This window comes from Schistocerca gregaria, chromosome X (genome assembly GCF_023897955.1).
Source record: "Schistocerca gregaria isolate iqSchGreg1 chromosome X, iqSchGreg1.2, whole genome shotgun sequence".
NCBI classification, from domain to species: Eukaryota; Metazoa; Arthropoda; class Insecta; order Orthoptera; family Acrididae; genus Schistocerca; species Schistocerca gregaria.
The window spans coordinates 497,004,989-497,022,603 of record NC_064931.1 but is presented as its reverse complement, the minus strand read 5'-3'; the positions used below and the strand labels follow the sequence as shown (position 1 = coordinate 497,022,603).

Here is a 17,615-nt window from a genome sequence, read left to right as displayed (position 1 = left end):
AGTAGATCGTTTGATGGTCACTAGTATTCGCAAATAATTGTCGTTATTGCTTTTCTTTACTTTAGGAAATGAATTCAACACAGTCCACTTGGGTCTTGTAATTCATGTCGTTCCCTGCTAATGAGAATTTTTTTCCTGTTTCAGATCAAACTACCGGAGAAAGAGACGGAGCCCACCAAAGCAAGGAACCAAAGGGTGAGTGTCAACTCCTAATATTTAACTTAGTTATTTAAACGGTTACAGTTTAGACTTAGTGTTCTTAGAATTTATGCTAAATACGAAAACGATATTTCTCATTTCGATTTCGTCTTAAAAAAAAATATCGGTCATCACGTTTCCGTGTGTGTGTGTGTGTGTGTGTGTGTGTGTGTGTGTGTGTGTGTAATTTCTCAGACTTCATATACATGTGTCATAGTAATAAAATACCGACAGCAATAAAACAGAACAGAACAAATGGCTCTCTCGTTGGGGACAGATGTGTGCGTAAATTTCATGAAGTCCGCTAATCTTACTAAGCTCTCGTCCCTGCAATTTTGACACTGATTTAGAGAGGATCCTAAAATTCACCGTGCGCTTTTTGGATTCCTTCTTCACCACAAGCATAGCTTTCACAAACTCATCAGCTATGGAGCATAGTTTGCTCAAGAACGTTTGAGGCCGGTTCCGGGAAATTTTGCTCACGAAGTGACCAAACGATATTGAATTACTTTCCAAGGCTTTTGTTTCGTTTGTCAAAAAGATGCAAGGCGTTAGTCATCTTTCGACAAAAAAGGACAAAGAACGTCGAGTGAGACTAATAGCCGTGACGGTCGGCCGAGGTGGCTATTTCCGCTGAGGGTGTTTACGTAGGGCTGTGGCGCTCGTGACAATGAGCGGTTCCTTTGGCTCGGCTGGCGCTTTCTGTGTAAGGCAAGCTTTCGCAATTAGGAGCCGGCCGTCGCCCGCCTGACGTCAGCGCACTGTGTGTTTGCCTCGCCAGAAAGACGACCCGCCACAGTAGGCGGGTTGCGCAACGACGGCGCCGTACTCGCGTGCCTCGCTTAATACCGGCCTGCTCGCCCCTCTCCGTAATTTGGGCGGCGGCCTTGCTGCGCGCACGCCATGCCCGACAATGCTGCCGCACACTCTGCCGACTAGTGAAATCTAAGAAGGAACTGCAAAGAACTTTCCTTGTTGCGGATTGTGGTCATTAAATGTTCGTCTTTGACTAGGCCATAGGAAAGCATTACGCCACAACTGGCGTAAGATAACGGGGTACTATCGTCTTAAAGGACAGCAGTAAGGGACGGAGATAGGGGTTTGTGTCGTTCATGACGGAGGGTCAGAAGACGGAATGCGTAACCTTAGGATGAATAGCGGTGGGTAAGGAAATCTGCAGTGTCTTTCTCAAAATAATCGACCAGGTATTTTCCTTCAGTGATTTAGATAAACAACGAAAAACCTGAATCTGTATAGTCAGATGGAGAATTGAAGTCAGATCCTCCCGAGTGCAGTTCACTGTACAACCTGTTACGTCTTTTGTATTCATGCGATGTGTGATTAAAATGCAACGGAATTTTTTTCGTTTCACGGGCTTTATACATAAGATTTTCCAAATATTTTTATCTTGTTGATACACGTATTCCTGATGTATGATTGCATTTTCAGTTATTTGGAATATTTAATTTATTAAGTCAAAAAGCTTATACGTGTTTTAGAGTGCTCGGCGAATTTTTACTTACGTAAAAATGGGTAAAAGAATTTGCATTACATTTTGCTTCAGAAATCGAATAAAATGCAACACTGCATTCGAAATGATGTGTGGCTTTTGGCGAATCTGCTGTGATTAAGACAGTTTACGAGTGGTATAAACGTTTCAAAGAGGACAGAGACGACGACGGAGGTTGAACTTCGACCAGAAACGTCGCGTACAAATCGCTCACGAACAATCAGAACTGTAGCAAAACCAGTCAAAATTGCACCACGCTAATGCTCCCTTTCTCATCTCAATGCCTGCTCGTGAATTTTTGGCAAAAGCAAAACCGTTACATTGCCTGAGCCACCTTATTCGCCGGACGTGGCCCTTTGTCACTTCTAATGCCAAGACTGAAGAGAATCACGAAAGAAAGTCATTTTGCCACCACTGATGAGAGAGAAACGATCACTGAAGGAACTGAACGCCATTACGATTAGTGAGTTCCATAAGTGCTTCCAAGAATGGAGAAACGCTGACAGATGTGTATTGTATCTGGTGGCGGGGATTACTTTCGAGGGGTCAAAGTTGAGGTTGATAAGGATTCTTTAAGAAAAACAAATATTACTATTACTTTTTGATCACACCTCGTATTAACTAATTTGTCCAAATAACCATAAAATTTCGTCATATCAGTGCCGCTCAAAGAAAGCTATGTCTTCCTCCACAATTCAGTGCGAAATAGAATTTATAGTTTAATGATATCGATGTAGACTGAACAGCTGAACTGTATTCAAAAGTTACTGTAGAGTGATGTGGGAGAAACTGAACAGAGAAATCAGGTCCAAACAGCTGTCAAGTTACCAGATAGTAAGTCTAGCATAACTGACACGTCCACGAACATGTTTATAAAAAGGTGTTTCCTCAGCTCGCTAAAAACGTGGTGGTGGTGTGGTAGAGATATCACTTAGCTGCTCTCTGCTAACACAGTCTCTGTAAAAAAAAGTGGTATACTCTCAAGGGAAGACGCCAGCCAAAGCTGCACTGTAACCCCCGCAATCAAAGATGAAACGTCTGATACTTGTTGTTGAAGACGATCCAGACCACACAGCCGTATGTATAACACATCCCATGCCGGTGTGACCCCTCGCATGTGAGACTGTCTGGAATATTACCGTGAAATGTGCTAGGACAATACCAATATTACAATCTGTATCGTGATCCAAGAGCTGTGTAATAAGTTAGTCTAAGTAAGGATATCCATGAACATGAACAGGGATAACTAATGCGATTTAATCGACACTTGGAATAGCTCAGTCCATTATTTCGCTAGTTATCGCATCAGGCACATCTCGTAAACACTACAGGAATATGGATTTTACGGCGTAGCGGAGTGAACCTGTAAAAAACACACGTAAGATAGAGTAGCAAACACTCGAACTCTTCTATAAATAGGAGCGTGACACAAACAATATCTGACATTTAAAACTAAGCAGAGAAAGTACACTAAACCACAGCGCGCAGCACTTGATGGAAACGAAGCTCTTCATGGAAAATGTTTGGCATAGTAACGGAGGCACCCGACACCTCGAAACCAGAAAGTAAAATATACCATCATTAACTCTAACAAAATCTCAAAAATAACGTCCAGTCGTTGATTGTACTCTAGACTGTCGAATTACAGCCCCAGAACGATAAAGCAGTAACGCCAAGGTCTTTCTGAAAGCAAGGAACGTTAATTGAAGCACTTCGCGAGGCAATTTCTTGTCAGCGAGCCACTCATGTGTACTAACACACAAGTGTAGAACCCTTCCTAGTGCTGACATTTCCTGGAACATCAAAACTGTGTACCGGACAGAGACTCTAACTCGGGACCTTTATCTTTTGCGGGCAAGTACTCTACCATCTGAGCAATCCAAGCACGACTCACAACCCAGCCTCACAGCTTCTATTCTGCCAGTACCTAGTCTCCTACCTTCCAAACCTCACAGTAGTGCTCTTTGTACCATAGTCCTAGTCAAATCGTGACAATGAACGAATCGATTCCCAGCACCATAACTTCAACGCGAGGTGAGATTAGGTTTCTGTAGACGGAATATTCGAGGTCTTGGGACATTTAAAGCAGACGCTAGTGAATGACTGAAGATTGCGCGCAGTGTTCTAAAGAGATGGTCAATCTTTGGTAGCATTGATATAATCATAGACATGTTTGCCAGATTTTTTTTTTTTAGTTAGCACAAGTTCGTACAAAAAGCAATACATACCTTGCTTGATCAAATTTTCATTCGTCACGTACAATGAGCATTATGTTGTCGCATGGTTGACCACGTGAGCTGATGTCAACATACGATTAGTACGTTATTGTTCAGAGCAAATAGGAGAAGTAATAAATATATACGACAAATTACATTTGTGTCTTCTATTTTTTAGTAAAATTTAAATACCATCTTATGAGAGAACATTCAGCTTTCCGTGGGTGAAAAGTATATTATTTTGCCTACGAGCATTATATCTTCCTCACCGTCGTTTGGTATTTCCACTGAGGAATTGCCTTCGTTACTTTCCCTTTAAAGAAAAGGCGAGTCCTAACTATTTCTACTTATATAATCTTGCATACTAAACTGAATTCCCTTATGGCCATATTCACGGTTACAGCATATACTTAGATTTGCTTAGCACACTGGACTCGCATTCGGGAGGACGACGGTTCAATCCCGTCTCCAGCCATCCTGATTTAGGTTTTCCGTGATTTCCCTAAATCGTTTCAGGCAAATGCCGGGATGGTTCCTATGAAAGGGCACGGCCGATTTCCTTTCCAATCCTTCCCTAACCCGAGCTTGCGCTCCGTCTCTAATGACCTCGTTGTCGACGAGACGTTAAACACTAGTCACCACAACCACCACTTATATTTGCGGCACTTGATGTGCAGCAGAAAAATTAGCTTAAAACGGGACGGACAGGCAGCCGGTAAGAAATTTTCTCATTGCTGACATTAGTAAATAAATCATTTCATCAGAGGTGAAAAAAAAAGAATCGCCGGCTTTCGTGAGAAAGGGACAGTGTTTTTGGAACAATGAAATCTGAGAGCTGAGAATCTCTGTGTAAAAGTGTGCTGTGAGTGGAGTAGTGGTACCAGTGGTGATACTACAAACAACTGAGCTCAAAGATCTACTTCTGGTAATGTTGATGACGTAGGTGCCTGTATGTCAGTCAGAATGCTACGGTGGATCAGGTAAACATTCGAATAAATCGGAGCAAAGCGACTCCTGTCAAAGAAGTCAGCGAACACTTGTGTGTGCGGGACTCAAAATCCTATAGATAACGGGCTGTATGGAAATAACTGCTTTTTGACCGACGGATCACGATTTCTGCCTAACATAAAGAATGGAAGTTGGGGTGGCAGCGACGAATCTCAGAAAATGCCTCTCGTAACCGAAGGGGAAGTACTAAACGCGTTGCGACAGCGTTGTGGTCAGCATGTTTTCATGGTATTTCCTATAACATTAAGATGTGAGGCTTTGCTCTTCATGTAGTCTTTCCTGAGAACGGAATTTTGCAGCAAGACGTTGTCTCCTGTCGCATGGCTAAAAGTGTCATCGAATGTCTGCAACAAAGCGTTCAACGTTTCAAAACTACTTCCCTGGCCCCAAAATTCCCAGCTTCTGAACTGAACCGAACATCTGTACGGACTTCCAGAATTCCTGCACAAACTCGCAAGTGCTTTTAAACTGCTATAGGACCACTCTAACACGTACCAGATATTCTATTTAGCCCGAGACATACTATCAAGAGAGAATAATAAAAAATGGCTAGTGTGTTAAAATGCTGCTTTTGTTAAAGCGGAGACTCATTCAACCCCACCTCCATCCGGATTTTTTGTGCTTCCTCCCCTCAAGTCACCCTCACCCTCTTCCTCCCCTCTCCACCCGCCCCCTCCTCTGCCCCCCCCCCCCCCCCCCCCCCAATGGCAAAGCAAGAATGAATAGAACCGGGATGATTCCTTGATTACTATGATCTGTTTTTCTTTCCTTACTGTAGCCCAGCTGAAGTCTTCACTCTGTAATGAAACAACTTTCAGCGGACTTAAGTTTGCAAAATGTATCTGGTGTGTACGAAATGCATCAAATTAACTGTCATGGATCTTGAATAGTTATGAGCGTTACGTGTGGGGCAGTTATTCTCCTTGATTAGATTTCGTAAAGCTTGTTTTGTGGTAGATCTAGTAGTAAAGTTTTGCAGCACATTACGCAATCGATACATCTGGTTATTAGAATATATTTTAGATGTTGATGGATCACATACATTGTAATATGTCTGCTATATAGCCACACGTTTGATATCACATTCTGAGAATGCCGAACTGCCTTTATGCAAGTGTTAAATTCACATTTACGATACTACTTTGCCTCTGCTTGGAGTTTTGGGGCTAAAGAAAAGTAACTGTATTGTATACATCACAGTAACTGCTATTGCTCTTAAAAATTAATCACGAGAGTATAAAGCATAAATAAAAATTGTTGTCGAACGTTGGTTATACAATATAGCGTCATCCTGCTAATGACGTAGCGCAAATATGATACCAAGCGCAGGACAGGAAAGAAATCTCTAGGAAATGAAATAACCGTTTATTATACGAACGTATATCAGAGTTATAACCATAACAGCCACTGTCTGTCAGACAATACATGTTCTAGAAATGTGTAGCGAGGTGTTCGAATCGGGGATTATAAATATGCAAATTCAAAAAAGTTCCTGTGCTATTTTGCATAGGAATACGAGAAACTAGGCACTTGGGGGTTCTTCGGAGGCTCCTAACATTCGAGTGCTGACATTAAAGGAATCAGCAAATATCTCTCTGGATGACAGGATGGGGACTTGCAGATTGCTTATCCGGAATAGGTTCGCGCTGTCTGCAGAAGTATGTAGTGGACCAATCGACAGACTAGTCAGTCCAAATGTTTCCTGGAAAAAACTTTCAGCAAGAGGTTACCACGGTTTGCCTCTTGCATGTTGCTTGCGTCACTTCGTTAGATGCCTTCGCGTTTCTCTTTGCCAGAGTTTTACAACGGGACAGCGATGTTGCGAGAGCCGAAATACACGTGAAGCCGATTGTCCCGAGTACTTTTATTATCGCTGCGCTAGAACGCAATTCCTATTGCGTACGGATTGAATCTTACCTTTCGTGAAACCGCAGTATAGTTTCTGAGTCACCTCGAAAGACCATCGTTTAATTCATCGTTTGACTCCGATTTTCAAGCGAAATATTTTTTTTTTTTTAATGCAGCTTCATACTACTATTCTTAACTGTTACGGTGTCTTGAATCTTACTAAACCGCATTCTTAAAGGAATTACGTAACACGCTTACGTCATTAAGCGCTTTCAAAATGTATGTATAGCCAAAATTGGTGTCTCGACACAATTTCATCTCTGAAGAGGCTGCATAAAGCTGTAAAATATAGAAAAGCATGACAGTGTGAGTGAATGTTATTAATGATTTTTCATCTTGTGTTACTTTTTTTAGTCAGTTAACGAAGAATTTTGATGCGTTCTGTGCTAAAAAGCATGGCGTCATACTAGTGATTTAGACCATTTAGACCAGACGGGTTTCGCAGTCAGTTAGGGTAAAATCATCAGACCTGACACAGCTTAAAACTTCTTATTCTCGTTTTCATCTGTTCGCGTGCTATGGTTTGCTGGATAGCGTACATAAGTAGCTGATAATTAGTTTTTCGTGTAAGCTGCAAGTACTATTGCATGAAGACTTGTAGTAGTAGTAGTAGTAGTAGTAGTAGTAGTAGTAGTAGTAAGTTAGTGAACACAACCTCCTTGGGAAGGAGGATAGTCCGTTTTTGACACTGTGAAAGAAATCTACGCTGCACTTCAGTAACCTTTCACTTTAATAAGGGTTTGGTGTTACTTGACTCGACGGTTATTCAATATATTCAGACATGATTACCAGTTTGTGGTAGATCATATTACGTACGTGTAATATTCATTCTCATATTCCCAGAGTTCACAATATTTCCTAAAAAAATTATATGCAACGAAAAACAGTGTCGCTGGTACTCGAGCAAAGGTGAACTGACCATTTATAGTTCCTGTGACAAATAGTTTTAAAAAAATCCTTGGAGTCTCATTTAGTCCAGAGTAAAAGCTGTCAAACTGGAAAATATGCGCTGACGTTCCAAGCTTCGTTTTGGATATGCTTTTTTTCCCGAATATCGTGACGTTTACGTAATAAATTTTAAATTAATGGTAGTAAGTAAGAGCAAACAAATCGTTGAGAACGTTGTTATTCAGTCTTGAAAGAATTCTGAGAAATTCTTTCTTATTATTAAATGTTTACGGCCTCTAAGATTAATGAAGAAAGACGCTGTATCCAGACCCATAATAGTGTTATAACTGAAGATTATTGAACTATAGACAACGTTATTCACACAAGCCTTCTGGGTAAATTAATAGAACCAGTGTTATAGCTATTGTAAAACGATTTTCCTGTTCGGTTATTTATTTGCATAAGTGCACTAAAGACTTACTGGAAAGTAACGTGACCATTTTTTCCATTCAGGAATGTATAGAGATGTTCCACTGCTGTTGTTAAATCTTTCGAATTCATTGCAGACGAAATGAACAAATCGTTCCTAACTGATCTTAAGCAACTCCTACTTGGCACCGTATGTGACTGTTCGCAGCAAGCCACATTCATGGAGCACTTAGTCCCGAAAACATGCCATAATTTCGTATCTTAAAGGAAAAATTTTATGTTGAATAGCTTTTACCTAAAATTAGAATTATTTCGTTGGATTTCTTGTTTGCAAACATTTCGGCGTGTACGCCTTGAAAATGGCAGTAATGTCATCTTAAAGCTAAGAAGAAAAGGCCATGATGGAAGGGTGATCAAAATAAAGATTAATTTGATCGGGCTGAGAGTCGAGGTCTGTTACTGTTTTTCTGTGAAGTGTAATGGCATGGTTTGTTAACTATAGCCGCGACCAGTGGAAGAGGATATCCTACATCAGTTTGCGATGGCGAAACGCTTGCATAGTGTGACGGCCAAAAGAAAACTGCAGAAACACTATTACATGTATGCCGAACAGACTGTTGTATGATAGTGCCAGAAACCCACTCCAGCTAATCTAGTCACTAATTATCTATTACAGCACCTGCGGCCAGGATTAAACACGAGTCAAACGACTTCTCTGAATAAGCATGATGCAGTTAGTGATCGTAAGGAAATGTGTACATCCCAGTGAAAAAGATCGCAACGGCTGCAGAAACAGTACCAGTAAATTTTGAATAGTTGAATTATCTGAGAAATAACTTCATTTAAGTCGGGGCTTCAATTGTACTTAAACTGCCTCTATCTCTCAATCGTTTAACAGCTTGCTCAGGAGAGCATGAGCTGTGACCTTTAAGGTCACCTTTTCTTTCTTTGAATTTTTTGTTACTTGCCATACATTATAACGCTTCGTGTCTTTTGACTAACGTGAAGGAAATATCAAAATATTAAATTGGTGTCGTAATCACATTTGCATTTTATTTAGACGTAATGTCAGTAAAAACTATTCCGAATGAGTTAACGCGCTTGCAGGTCTGTAATTGAATAAGTTAAGTTGAACATAAAGTAAAACTTTCGCAGTATGAGCTGAAATTCTTGTGCATGTCCTAGGAAAATAGAAAAGAGCCCCAGGACTGCACAAGTTCCAGAGTACAGCGAACAGTCAGGAGTATTTCTAGCGCACCTACAGTATGAAGATAAGCAATTGTACATTAGATTTCGTGGCTGTTTAGAGCAACAGCGTGATTATACATAATTTACAATAGAAGCAGTATTAGTTACGCAATGCTCAGTCAATTTCTAAAAACTTTATTGGTAACTACTAGACTGAGATAATATGGTGGTGTTGGTGAGAACTGCCATTTCTGTAGTTTAGTGAAAGCGCTGCGTTTCAATGTTAATTTTTTAAACACTTCAGTATCTCGACCAGCTATTCTGTTTCAAAATTATAATAAACTTTAAATTTGGTTGTTGTTGTGGTCTTCGGTCCAGAGACTGGTTTGATGCAGCTCTTCATACTACTCGTTCATGTGCAAGCCTCTTAATCTCCGAATAACTACTACAACCTACATCCTTCTGAATGTGCTTAGTGTATTCATCTCTTGGTCTCCCTCTACGATCTTTAGCATCCACGCTTCCCTCCAATACTAAATTGCTGCTCCCTTGAAACCTCAGAACGTGTTCTACCAACCGATCCCTTCTTCTAGTCAAGTTCTGCCACAATTTCCTTTTCTCCCCAATTCTAATCAGTACCCCCTCATTAGTTACGTGACCTCCCCCGTCTGATTTTTAGCATTAGTCTGTGGCACTACATTTCGAAAGTTTCTATTCTCTTCCTGTCTACACTGTTTATCGCCCATGTTTCAATTCCATACATGGCTACACTCCATACAAGTATTTTCAGAAAAAACTTCCTAACATTTCAATCTATACTCGATGCTTACAAATTTCTCTTCTTCAGAAACGCTTTCCTTGCCATAGCCAGTCTACATTTTATATCCTCTCTACTTTGGCCATCAAACAGCAAAACTAATCTACTTTAAGTGCCTCATTTCCTGCCGGCCGTTGTGGCCCAGCGGTTCTAGGCGCTTCAGTCCGGAACCGCGCTGCTGCTACGGTAACAGATTCGAATCCTACCTCGCGCGTGGATGTGTGTGATGTCCTTAGGTTAGTTAGGTTTAAGTAGTTCTAAGTCTAGGGGACTGATGGCCTCAGATGTTAAGTCCCAAAGTGCTCAGAGCCATTTGAACCTCATTTCCTAATATAATTCCCTCGGCGTAACCTAATTTAATTAGACTACATTCCATTATTATCGCTTTTCTTTTGTTGATGTTCATCTTATATCCTTCTTTCAAGACACCGTCCACTCCGTTCAGTTGCTCTTCGAGGCCCTTTGCTGTCTCTGACAGAATTACAATGTCGTCGGCAAATCTCAAAGCTTTTACTTCTTCTCCATGGATTTTAATTCATACTCCAAATTTGTCTTGAGTTTCCTGTACTGTTCGCTCAATGTACAGATTGAATAACACTGTGGATAGGCTACATCCCTCTCTCACTCCCTACTGAACCACTGCTTCCCTTTCATGCGCCTCGACTGTTTAGTAGGTACGATCTGCAAATTCTGAGAGACTAATTTGTCCAGTGTTTGTCTAATAGTATTCAAGAAAGCATATGGAGTCCATTAGTTCTGGATTTTCCGCGCTCTGGCCATAGGCAGGGCAATCGGTCCCGACCAGCCGTCAAGTCATCCTCTGCCTATGGCATCATTATATGGGGTATGGAGGGGTAAGTAGTCAGCATACCGTCCTCCAGGTCGTTCTCGGGTTTCTTGACCTTGGAACAGCTGCTACTTGGTCAAGTAGCTCCTCAGTTGGCCTCATTAGGCTGAGTGCACCCCGTTTCACTTCTCCCACCAAAGAAAAATCCCTGGAAATGCCGTGAATCGAACCTGGGTCCCCCGCATGGCAGTCACCCACGCTGGCAACTCAGCTTCTAATGTTGAAGTACCAAAAGTTACAGGGAGCCACAGGCTGCAACATTAACGCCATACGGAATGTTAAAGTCTCATGTTTCTACAGAAGGTAAAATTGGTCAAAAGTAGCAGGAAGGTTCCTGTAATTATGTGTCTGGAGACACACATGTTGAGATACGCGCCAAACTGACTTCATTCCCATCCGTCTGTTACGTAGAGGTACACACTAAAGACACTGCTGCATGTGGTTATCACACATCCCCACAGTGAATCACACTCCTTCAAATACACCTGGCTATATTCTAATTGAGTAACATGCATTTATCGCAGTGTTCTGTAACGTTTGCACATCACCGATGGGCTGCGCATAAAACGATACCTTCAGATTTCTCCACAGCCAAAGTTAAAACGGACTCTGGCCCAGTGAAGGAGACTATACAACCAGACTTCCTCGACCAATCCATCGCATATGAAACGTTGCGGCAAGGTGCTGACTCACGATGTGTAGAAAATGGGGTGGTGACTACTCGCGTATAATCTACAGCTGTCCCTCTGAAATGGCAACAGCGCAGGTAATACGCACCACCTGTGAATGTGTTTGCTACAGTTTACGGCCCTACACTCTGCCAACCTCCTGAAGATCAGTGGCGAAGGGTGCTACGCGTGCCATTATAGTTTCTCCTTCTCTGCTGTCCATTTGCTAATCGCGCATGGGATGAACGACTGTAAACAGCCCTCCCTAGCGGCTCGAAGATGTCTTGTTTTACAATCGTAATTTATTTCTCGAGGAGTAACAAATAGAATTAGTAAGTTCCTCTACTGCTCTCTGAATGGGCGATCTTGCGTTTTAATAGGAATCTGCAGTGTCATATTCAGAATTTGGAGCATCCTCCACTAGAGTTGTTGGGGCATCTCCGTGGCACTCCTGCGCTTGCTAAAATAAGAAATGTGTTGCACGCTTTTGTATCTCCCCTATCCCATCGGGTATGCATAACATACTGAAGAGCGGTATGAGGTGGTCGTAGGGATGTTCTGTAAGCTAATTCATTCTTAAATATAATTTCCTCAAGATTACTAGGTTCACTGTGTCCGGCAACCGCTATTAATAAAACTAGTCTTCCGCTGACGATCTATATTAAATCGCTCACGACACACTCTTAGGCGTAAGACGGTTTCTAGTGACTGGTCGCCAATCGTGTATTCAATCAATAACGGATATTATGCCTAGTATCAGAGTGAACAAATACTCAAACGGTGAAAAGTAAGTGTGAGCTGTTGCTAGTGACATACTATTTAAGAAAAAGTATCCATTATCTATTAGTGGACATTCATATGGGGTATGTCCATCCTTCGCCTTTATAAAGGCTTGAATTCTGCTGGGGACACTATCAATGAGGTGTCTGAATGTCTGTGGAGGAATGGCAGTCCATCCCTCAAGGGCTGAAACTCGTGAGCTCCAAAGTGCCACTAGCGGTCCACATAGCTTGATGAATGTGTGTAGGGAGTTAAAAGAATGGGGTGCAATGGTCGAACAACTCAGAACGACGGCATTGGACCGAGGATGACTGGGAACGAGTGATAAGTGATGAATCGTAGTATGCCCTGTGACAATGCAATGAAAGGTTTTGGATCTGATGAACGACTGGAAAATGTTTACCTATCATGAGTAGTCCCAACAGTGAAGTGGTGGTGGTGGTGGTGGTGGTGGTGGTGGTGGTGGTGGTGGTGGTGGTGGTGGTGGTGGTGGTGGTACGGCATGGGTGTGTTCATCGTGATTACAGCACTAGAGAAAACTATAAATGTGGACGGATATGAACACAGTGTACGGCGTACAGAAGAGGAACAACTCGGAAAAGATGATTGATTGTATTAGCATGACAATGAATCCTGTCATAAAACGGCATCTGTGAGGCAACGATTTGTGGATAGTAACGTTTCTGAAATGGACTGGGCTGCGCAAAGACTCGTCCTAAACTCAATGAAAGGGCTTTGGAATGACATATAAATTATTATTCTCTGCAGACCCCAGCGTTCTAAATCACTACCTTCGCTTTTGGTGAAGAATGGTCTATTCCACCAGACATTGACATCTCACTGAATATGTCCTCAGCAGAACTGAAGCCGTCTTAAAGATGAAGGGTGGACACATCCCGTACAATGTCCACTAATAGCTGTTTGGATACTATTGATCACTTATCTACAAAGTTCAGAATGTAGGAGAGATATAGTGGCGGGAGTACAGCCATCAAGGTGGGTCGTGAGTCGTGGCTCGTTTCAGAAAGACAAGGTTCTGGGTCCAGAGTCCTGGCCTGGCAGAGTATTTGTCCGGCAGCAAGTTCCAAACCTGCCCTCACTTCGCTACCGGTGCACGATTCTTACTGATAAATTGGATTTTTTTTTAAAAAGAGCACTAATTTTTGTGCTCCAATTCGTTATTTGCTCTTCCAGATAACAGTCGAAAGGAGTGACAATGAAACTAGTTGCTGAAAGCTGCTGGCTGTGTAAAAAAAAAGACGAAGACTGTCATCTGCCGGCAAGTTCAATGCCAGCGTTATTAAAAAAATAACTGAACGAAGTTCATAGACATAAAAAGAACTACCTCTGTAAATGTGCCTTTTAACCTTAAGAGACCTCGTCATTAGCAGAGTACTTCTCACATTTCCCAGACTGCATAAGGACTCGGTAGGATGGAGTTAGTCCCCCTCATATTCTTGAGATAAGCGGCTCAAAAACGTGGTATGGAGTGCATACAGACGGTTGCTGGCTCAGTACTAGGTCACTGGCTCTGGAGTGGGAGGGTGGAGGCGCAGTAAAGCAGTGAGCTGTAGCCGACCGGTTTTCTTTCGACAGCAGTTTACACACCGGCACCCAATGTTCTCTTGCACCGCCATGGCGCTCGTACGGCTTTCGGTTTCCTCCGGATCCTCAACTTGAATTACGGCTTCAGTAAATCTCTTCTGGCTTCCTATTCGTGTTGGCAACCGTATAAGTTGTGCTTACTGCCACGTTCCACGGAGTTCCAATGCATCGAGAAAAGAATGTCCTCAATACTTAAGCTGTCCGTCGTATGAAATATCGTTGCTGCTTAACTCTATTAAGCTCTGTCGTGGCAGAAATTAAGCCATACAAGTGTTTTCCCTCCCATATCTGACATATTTATACTGACTGCATCTAAGTACAAGTATTTACACATATTTTAATGTTTCTAAGAAAGCTAAACAGATGCGACTTCTCTTAATTGTAATAACTAAGAAGTATTGTAATAGTTTTCATGTAAAATTTGAATACACCGACGATGTCGAGGTCTCAAGTCTGTTGAACAAAGATGAACGCAGATATTTGATAGGTATTATATTAACGTAAGCACTCGCCTGGTGTGGTTTAGAAAATGTAGAAAGACAAAATGTTTTGTCTAGCCGCTCACACGCGTCTTCCTTCTTTAGAGAGACCACTAAATTGCTGCAAAAACGGAACGTCTGTTTGCTCTAATTAGCAAATTAATAGTTTCTGCATTTAAAATGCTGTGGGCTTTAAAGAAGGCTAGTTTCTATATAAAATTTAGTTTTGCGAATAATTCAGCCTTGTATTCGTATCTGCTCAACCTGGCCTATCTTCCAGTTGTAGAGCATAAAATTTCCCCCTTTATTAGTTAACTTAGGAATCCTAGATTTACTTGACCCAGAATGGAAATATTTTTCTCGTTGTGACTCATAGCTTGTATTCCGGTTTCTAGCATTAACTGTTCTGTTGCTACACGCAATATTTAGACGACTGGCCTACTTACCATCCATAGATGTTGCGCGTGGGTGTTTTTTCTAAACTCGCTGGCTGGACCTAAAAAAGATTTTCTTAAGGCATTGTGGGTGTCGCACTCGCATGTCGAACAGAGTTAGTTCCGGCGCCGCCTCTATGCTTTGACGCAGTTTTGTGTATTTTAACATAATGCTGTCATTTCATTTAATGGATGTTCCATTCGATGTTTTCGAGCTTTAATTCATTAGGTAGCCGGCGAGGTATTATGGAATTTAGTACCGGTTTTCAAGCCTTCTTTAAATTGAATTCTTCGTCCCGAAACCCTAACTTTATTTGGCTCGTTAAATACGCTGTTCTTGCACCACTATATGAAGCTTTAGGTATCTCATCTCACGGTAATAGTTCGGGCAGTGCTCAGCGATAGCTGATTTACGTGATGCTTTGTCAGCTGCATCGCTGATCTCTCTCGCTTCTCCCCTAATGACTTGTCTCGTGTACAAGATGCCGCTTTGGCACATAATGAAGTGTTCAACTAGGTTTATAGGGGCAAGATAGTCTTTAACACCAAAAAGTAGAAAAATTATCTTTGGTGGTCGGAACTGAGTGCACTGGATGCCATATTTAAGTAGAATGCTACCAATTTTTTCTTAAATTGGGCCAGGACAGGGCAGCTAAGCAACCTTTTTCACCTTCTCGCAACATCTCTTCCGAGGGCGTAGCTTTCCGAAGCGTCACCAGTTAGATTTATCAACATGAGTAATCATTTTACTTCAGTGTAAAAGTGCTTTTTTGTAGCAAATATCTATTGTAATCGACCTTATTATACAATAATCAGAGTATCATTAAAAAGTAAAGCAAAGCAGTCGATGGTTATTTCAACAACTCACTGTTCAGCAAGTTACGGGCCTGTTGGAGGTGTACACTTACTTACTCAGATATATGAACTGAGCTATCTAGGGGGGGGGGGGGGGGGGGGTTAAAGGTGGACTTATAAGTTTACTTGTATTCCGAAACATGGTCACGGTTCAAACTGGCTCTTCTCAATAAAAAAATGTCTATTGTTAAAGAAGTGATGACAAAGTGCCGATCAAGGACTCGCCCCAGTCTCTCACTTAGCAATCTAGACACAAAGAAATAAATAAAAAATAAATAAATAAATCAAGGAAAAAAACAAGTCGGAGTAAAAGTTCACACAGATTTAAACGGTATAGCTGACGGACTCGAACCTAACGGTCTTACCGGCAACAACCATGCTCGTACGGGTCTACCATGCACATGCACTGCAGAAACGTCCACTACAGCACATGCACACAAGTTTGTCCGCAGATAAAACAAAGTGGTCATTATTTTGAGAGCAGTTGTCCTCAGCAGCTCCTGGGCAAAGATTAAACTTAGTCTATTTCGTCTCTGATTATACTTACTCCTTTCTTACTGATTACATGGCACAAATTCGCAGTAAGACTGAGTCTTGGTTGAAGCGAAGGAAGGGCCCAAATTTGTTAGCGCAGAATGACTACTCACTCATTTTATGAACGTCATGTTTTGGTGCATTATAATCTATGAAGATTAACAAGCTACTGACGTATAAATTAACCGCAGTGTCCCATAAATTACACCATACTGCATCGATTTTGTTCAGTTTCCGAATTTCTCCAATAAAAACTACATTTTCCACATCACAGGTAAACACGTGTCTTGAAACCATTAAAGGATTTTCGGTGTTTCACTATTTGTTGCCTCTTTGCAGTTAAGTGTTAAATCGGCATTACACGAATTTGATCCCTTCTTCGTATTTAGTAAGAAAAAGGCCGTAATTCGGTGGAAATAGAGAAAAGAAACAGCTGTATAAATGTCAAGAACATAGCTGGGAAGCAAGTAGTTAAGAAAGAAGGAAAACCAGAAAGGTGGAAGAAATACATAGAGGGTATGTACAAGGGAAACGAACTTCAGTGTGATGTTGTAGAAGAGGAAGTAGTTGAAGATGACTGACTGGAAGATTCCATATTGCGAGAATAATTTGGCAGATCATTAGACGACCTAAGTTGAAGCGAGGCCCCTGGAGTAGACGGCGTTCTCACAGAATTATTGAGACCCTTGGAAGAGCCAGCCATGATAAAATTATTTAATCGGCCGTGCAGGATACGAGACGGGCGGTATACCTTCAGACTTAAAGGAGAGTGTAATAATTCAAATTTCTAAGCAAGGCGGAGCCGACAGGTGTGAATACTACCGAACCATCCGTTTAAGAAGTCATACTTGCAAAATATTGACACGAATTATTTACGGAAGACGTGAGGAAGATCAGCTTGGATTCCGGAGAAATGTGAGAACATGCGAGACAGTATTTACCCTACGAATTACCTTAGAAGACTGGTTGAAGAAAGGCAACCCTACGTTTATTGTATTTGTAGATTTAGATAGTTTTTGACAATGTAGAGTGGAGTATACTCGTAGATAAAAATACAGGGATAAAATACATCGAGAATAAGATTGTTTAGAACTAGGTACAGGAACCAGACTGCAGTTAGGAGAGTAAAGGACATGAAAGGGAAACCGTGTTTGCGAAGGAAGTAAGACGGGTTATTTCCACTTCCTGAAAATATGCAGTCTTTACATTGATCATGGTGTAAAGGAAATCGGGGGTAATGGACTGTAGTAG

At 41.6% G+C, this 17,615-nt stretch overlaps 1 protein-coding gene across 1 annotated transcript in view; it reads left to right on the top strand.

The window, feature by feature from the left end:
- The window catches only part of LOC126299103 (uncharacterized), a 193,857-nt gene that overhangs the window by 93,319 nt on the left and 82,923 nt on the right, over window positions 1–17,615 (top strand). Inside the window, exon 2 of the mRNA XM_049990776.1 lies at window positions 145–195. Coding sequence (XP_049846733.1) covers window positions 145–195 — 51 coding nt within the window. The remainder of the gene's footprint in view (window positions 1–144; window positions 196–17,615) is intronic.